This window comes from Diceros bicornis, unplaced genomic scaffold (assembly GCF_020826845.1).
Source record: "Diceros bicornis minor isolate mBicDic1 unplaced genomic scaffold, mDicBic1.mat.cur scaffold_111_ctg1, whole genome shotgun sequence".
NCBI lineage: Eukaryota > Metazoa > Chordata > Mammalia > Perissodactyla > Rhinocerotidae > Diceros > Diceros bicornis.
The window spans coordinates 1,305,093-1,311,144 of NW_026691037.1; the positions used below are offsets into that span (position 1 = coordinate 1,305,093).

The 6,052-nt window shown below is 42.9% G+C and overlaps 1 protein-coding gene across 1 annotated transcript in view; it reads right to left on the reverse strand.

Moving 5' to 3' along the window:
- Positions 1-4,853, reverse strand: part of LOC131402479 (5'-3' exoribonuclease 2-like) — a 43,461-nt gene extending 38,608 nt beyond the window's left edge. The window contains exon 1 of the mRNA XM_058537211.1: positions 4,752-4,853. Coding sequence (XP_058393194.1) covers positions 4,752-4,826 — 75 coding nt within the window. The 5' untranslated portion in view covers positions 4,827-4,853. The remainder of the gene's footprint in view (positions 1-4,751) is intronic.
- Positions 4,854-6,052: the final 1,199 nt, after the last annotated feature.

A 6,052-nucleotide genomic window follows, 5' to 3' on the forward strand; every position in this document is an offset into this window, starting at 1 on the left:
ACAACATGTCATTATTTGTGGCATAGAGTTGAAACAGTATCTAGAAGGCTGTTTATGGCACTCAACACCTTTATTAGAGAAAATGCAATGTACCAAAGCAATGACCTAAGTTCCCACCTTAAGAAATAAGGACAAGAAACACAAGCTAAACACAAAGTGAGCATAAGAAACAAATAAGAGCAGAAGTTGATGAAAAAGAAAACAGAGAAACAACAGAGAAAAATCAATGAAACCAAAAGCTAGTTCTCTGAGATCAGTCTAACCAGACTATTAATGGAACAAAAGAGAAAAGACAAAATTAGTATCAGAAATAAGAGAGGTGACATCACCACATTTTCTATCAATAGTAAAAGGATAATAAGGAATACTATGAACAACTTTTGTCAACACATTTGACTACTCAGATGAAATGGACAAAACCTGTGAAAGTTAAAAATTACAACAGCTCATTCAAAAAGAAATAGATAATCTGAATAGCTCTATATCTACTAAAGAAATTGAATTTGTAGACAAAAACCTTCCCCCAAAACTTCAGGCCCAGAAAGCTTCACTGGTGAATTCTACCAAATATTTAAGCAAGAAATAACACCAATTCTAGACACACCCTTCCAGAAAACTGGGGAGGGTATATACCGCGCAGCTCAATCTGAGGCCAAGGTTACTCAAAAACTAAAACTAGACAAAGACATTTCAAGAACACTACAGACAAATATCCTTTTTGAACATAAATGTAAAAATGTAAATGAAGAAATCTTTAGCAAATTGAATCCAACAGTATATAAAAATAATATACCATGACCAAGTGGGATTTACCCAAGGAATGCAAGGCGAGTTTAACATTTCAAAATCAATGTAATTCATCATATTAAAAAACTTAAAACAGAAACCATGGGATGAATTAAAACTATAAAACATCTCTAAGAAAACACAAGAGAGAATCGTAGTGACCTTGGCTTTGGCAAAGATCGTTAAATACAATACAAAGAGCGGAAATATAAAAAAATATATATAAAACAGACTTCATTAAAATTAAAAACTTCTGTTCTGTGCACTGGTAAGAAGTAAAAAGGTAAGCCAGAGTAGGAGAAAATACCTGCAAAAGATATATCAACACGTAAGAAACTCTACAATTCAATAAGACAAACTACCCAACTTAAAAATGAGCAAAAGATCTGAATAGACACCTTGCTCGAGAAGATATACAGCACGCAAATGAGCACCTGAAAAGATGGTCAACATCATCTGTCATCAGGCAAATGAAAATTAAAACGACAACGAGATAACACTAGACTAGAACGGCTAAAACTCAAAAAGACTAACCAGACTAAGTGCTGGAGAGGGAGTGGAGCAACTACAGCCTGCACACATGCTGGCGGCAATGTAAAATCGTACAACCACTTTGGAAAACAGCTTGGCAAGTTTTTAACTAATCACACACCTACCACACAATTCAACCATTTCACTCCTGAGTATTTTCTCTAAAGAAATGAAAGCACATGTCCACACAAAGACTTGTACACCAATGTTCACAGAAGTGTTTTGTTTAATAGCCCAAAACTGGAAACAATCCAAATGTTCCTCAATCAGGTGAAGGAACAAACAAAATGTGATACATGCACAACACAGACTACTACTCAAAAATAACAAGAAATGAACTATTGATATATGTAAGAACATGGGCGAATTTCAAAATAATTATTCTGAATGAAAGTAACTGAGCCAGGTAAAACAAAGAGTACATATTATATAATTTCATGTATATAAAATTGTAGAAAATGAAAACTTATCTACAGAGTCAGAAATCAGTGGTTGACTAACGACAGGCAGGCAGCACACAGTTGTAGGGAGGAATAACAAAGGGCCAGAAGGAATGTTTTAGAGGTGACGCTCATTATCTTGATTATGGTGACGGTTTCATGGATGTACACATATCTCAAAATGTATTAAACTGTACACTTTAAATATGTGCAGTTTGTTGTAGGTCAATAATACCTCAATAAAGCTGCGAGAGGAGGGGGAGAACAGAGAGACGAAAGAAAAATAAATCAGCCTAGGAGGACCAGGATCCAGAGTTCAGAGAGGGCAGTGAAAAAGGAGGTCAAGAAACAATCAAGGAGCATTCCCTAGAACTGAATAACACAAGTCCTCAGCCTCAGAGTCAGCCAAGCACCGATCAAAATAAACTGAAATTTTAAAAGAATCTATACCTAAGTACACAATCATGAACACTTACACTACCGAGGATAAAGATCTTGAAAACATTCAGAAAGAAAAATAGATCAACTACAAAAGAACGAAAGCAGAACATAGAAATTAAGCGCATGGCCTTCCTGATTTTGACAATGGCTCTGCCATGTATTAGCCAAGTGACCCTGAGTACGTTACTTAACCCCTCTGTGCTTCAGTTTTCTCATCTGTAATAGTAATAATAGTAAGGAGTAGTAGTCATGTGGTTGTTATGACAATTTAATAAATTAATCTATAAAGTGCCTAGAACAGTGCCTGGTATGTGTTAAATACTACATAAGTATCAGTTAAATAAATAAATCACATTAACATTCAACTTCTCATCACAGGGCCGGCCCGGTGGTGCAACCAGTTAAGTGCTAGCACTCCGCTGCGGCGGCCCGGGGTTCGCCGGTTTGGACCCCGGGCGGGCACCGACGCACCGCTTGGCAAGCCATGCTGTGGCAGTGTCCCATATAAAGTGGAGGAAGATGGGCAACGATGTTAGCCCAAGGCCAGTCTTCCTTAGCAAAAAGGGGAGGATTGGCAGATGTTAGCTCAGGGCCGGTCTTCCTCACCAAAAAAAAAAAAAACTCATCAAAAATACTGGATGACATAAGTCAAAAGAACAGCACTTTCAAAGATTTGAGGGAAACTAACTTGCAAACTCGAACTTGATGCCTAGCTAATGACCACTCATGTGTACAAGGGTAGAACAGATTCAGAAAACTCACACCCTGCACGGCATTTCTTAAGAATTCAATTGAGAATAAAAACCAAGGAAGGATTTAGGCCAAGAAAGATGATCAGAAAATAGTACCCTCAACTGAAGAAAGGAATTTTTAAAAATCTCAGGAAGCAGCTTTCCAACAAGCCTAAAGAACCAGGTGTGACAGCAACAGAAATAAAGACCTCAAGAAGGAGTCTCCAAGAAGAAAGAGGACTTGATAGAATACCTAATAAAACAGCGAGTTTGGATGTGGAACCGTATAAAGAGGAAAACAGAAAGAGAACACCAAGAAAAAGACAAAAGTAGCACAAGAAAAGAAACAGTATCACAGCATAACTTGAATCTGGAAAGTGACAAGAATTTACAATACTATTTGATTTTTCAGCTTTTAAAACAATCCCATATATAGCCAAAGCCCTGACAATTTAATTTGGGATGCCAACAAGGCAAAAGGACAGCTGGCAAGCTTGGGGTGAAGAGTAAGAGCAGCAGAGGTAGAAAAGCTAATACCTAACCTTAGAAAGTGAGAAGTCAAGGGATACTTTAAATAGAAGACGTAATAAAAAAGACACATTACTCAAAGTTATAAAGCTTACCAAGAGAAGAAATAAAGACAGTGATTTACTATTAGGAATGGGGCAGGGGATGCCGCATAAGTGACGCAATCCTCTTCTATCATAGCTAGAATTCAATAGATAGATCCAAAACCAATAAATCAGGCATAATCATGATATCTAGAGACAGAACCAAAACAGTTAAAAATGGTTATCTCTACAGAGTAGAAATGGGATGAGATGCAAGTCAAGTTTGATGGAAGTTTTAAAAACAAAGGAAACCAGCATTCAGTTTAACACTTTCTCTTTGGGAAAAACACAAGGAATACTGAAACTGCCGTCAAAACCAGGCTTTCGGTTCCTCCTGGATAGGAGCTAAGTAAAAATCAAGATCTCACCAACCTCAGCAAAAGAATGCAGTTCACTGTGACTGATGGGCACTTCCTTCAAAAACGAAGGGGCGAGGGGCATGAAGCGCCGCTGAACCTTCCCAATCCAGAAATTCCAAGCACAAAATCGAACTCGGACGGGATCACGGAACGATAAAGAGAAAACTCAATAATGGCCAGAAGTCGACACATACATTAACAAACAACCAACCAAGTATTTAAGTGCATCCAGGAATTCTGAAAATTTCAACAAGCCTTCTGTCCAGCAGTCGGGGCACCTAGAGAAGGGGGCACTTATGAGACTTCTGTCTCGTCCTAGACGTTTCTAAGATGCTGCTTTCACCGTAGGATCTAAAACAGCAACAACAGTCCTTTCACACCAGGAGAAAACCTTTCGAGCACGGGCAGTAAACAACAGAAAGCTCGCCGCGGGGGGGTTACTTTACAAGGTTGTGAGAGGCTGGGATCAACACGTGCGCCTCGCTCCCCAGCTAACTCAGCGGGCCAGGCGTGTGCAGCCCAACACCTTCCAGCCTGTTCTGAAACCCGAAACGCGCTGCGCCGAGAGGAAACAAAGCCGTGGGCGGGGCCTTCCGGGCCAGAAAAAGCGGGCAGGGAGGAGCAGCCCTCCAGCGAGCACAGACCCCGCTCGGCCCTCGCCCCGCCGAGGCCGCTCTCCCAGGGCCCCGACAACGAGTGTCGGCGACCAACCGCGTGTCGGGCCGCGGCCGCCCGCGGGGCCCACAGAGCAGCGCGGGCCCCGGCGCGGCACCCCGGGGACAGGCGGCGGGTCCCGAGGGCCGCGGCCCAGACGCGCTGGGGCTCCGAGCTTGCCGCCACGCACCTCCTCACCTTCTCTTCCACGCAGTCAACAATGATGGACGGGGACTTGCGGCTGAGCCAGCGAGAGAAAGCCGGGCCTCCCATAGCAGCGGCGCGGCCCTCGACGAACGTAACCAGACAGACAGGCGGGAGCGGCAGCCGGGGCACCGGGACTTCCTCCCACGTGCGCGCCGTCGACGGGAAGTGATGTCACGGCGCCGCCGCCGCAGGGGAAGCCGAGAAGGAGGCTCGCGGCCGGGCTGGTTGTCGGATTCGGGGTTCTACGGCTGACCGGGTGGTGGGGGCTGCGGCTGGCCTCGCTTGCGGCGTTAGCTTTCAGTGGTGCCAGCCCTGAAGCCCGAGGTCGACCTCATGTGAGTCGCGGGGAATCCCGGGCTGCGCCGGCGTCTTGCTTCCCCAGCCCTCGGCTTCCACTGGGGCGGGATCCCCGTGCTCCGCAGGCGCCCGGGGAGGTAGGTCTTCCTTGCCGGTTTGATCACCTCCTTTTTCTCACCCATCTCAATTCAGAGTAGAATCAAAGCATCTAAACACACTCATTATTTCTATGTCCTGGTTTCTCCCGGTTTTGTGCCACAGTACATACTTGGACTATGAAAAGGAATATTTTTAGGTATTTTACACGAATGATGGCTGGTTTGCGTAACTCCCTTTAGTTATAAAATGGGATCTAGCCGGCATTTAGCATCTAATTGAACCTTCCAGCTACATTTATGAGTATAAAATAATTGCTGATATCACTCTCCAGCATTTATTTGAGCGCTTACCACATACTAAAGCTTTGGCTAAGTGATTATCTCATTTAATTGTCACGTGAACCTTCTGAGAGTGTTACATATTATCATCTTCATGGAACAGATGAGAAAGCCAAGCTGTAAAGGGGTTAAGTTACTTGCTTATTCATACTGCTGTGTTTCAGTCCAAGTAAAGATCATTTAATGCTCTGTCCTTACACTAACAGGATGCTTTTATCCTTTATTTTCTGATGGCTTCAAATCCTTTTTTTAAGCATATACAAAGAGATCTGGAAGAAGAGAGATTTATGTCCATTTGTTCAAGCCTGGAAGTGTTTCTCCATGGAATCCCCTCTTGGCTTGACAAATCACGCTCAGTCCTAAAGGCTCACCTCAAGAGGCCTTTATGAAAGTATTTCTCCTTGCTACCTGGTGTGCAAATATTTACTGCTCCTTCCTCTGTGGTCTGATGCCACTTTAAACTTCTTTAAACTGTTTAAACTGCTGGTGTGGAAATTAAGAGAAATGGTTAGCCCATGTTTCACTTAAGGACAGCCAGAACTATTCCGGAGTATTATG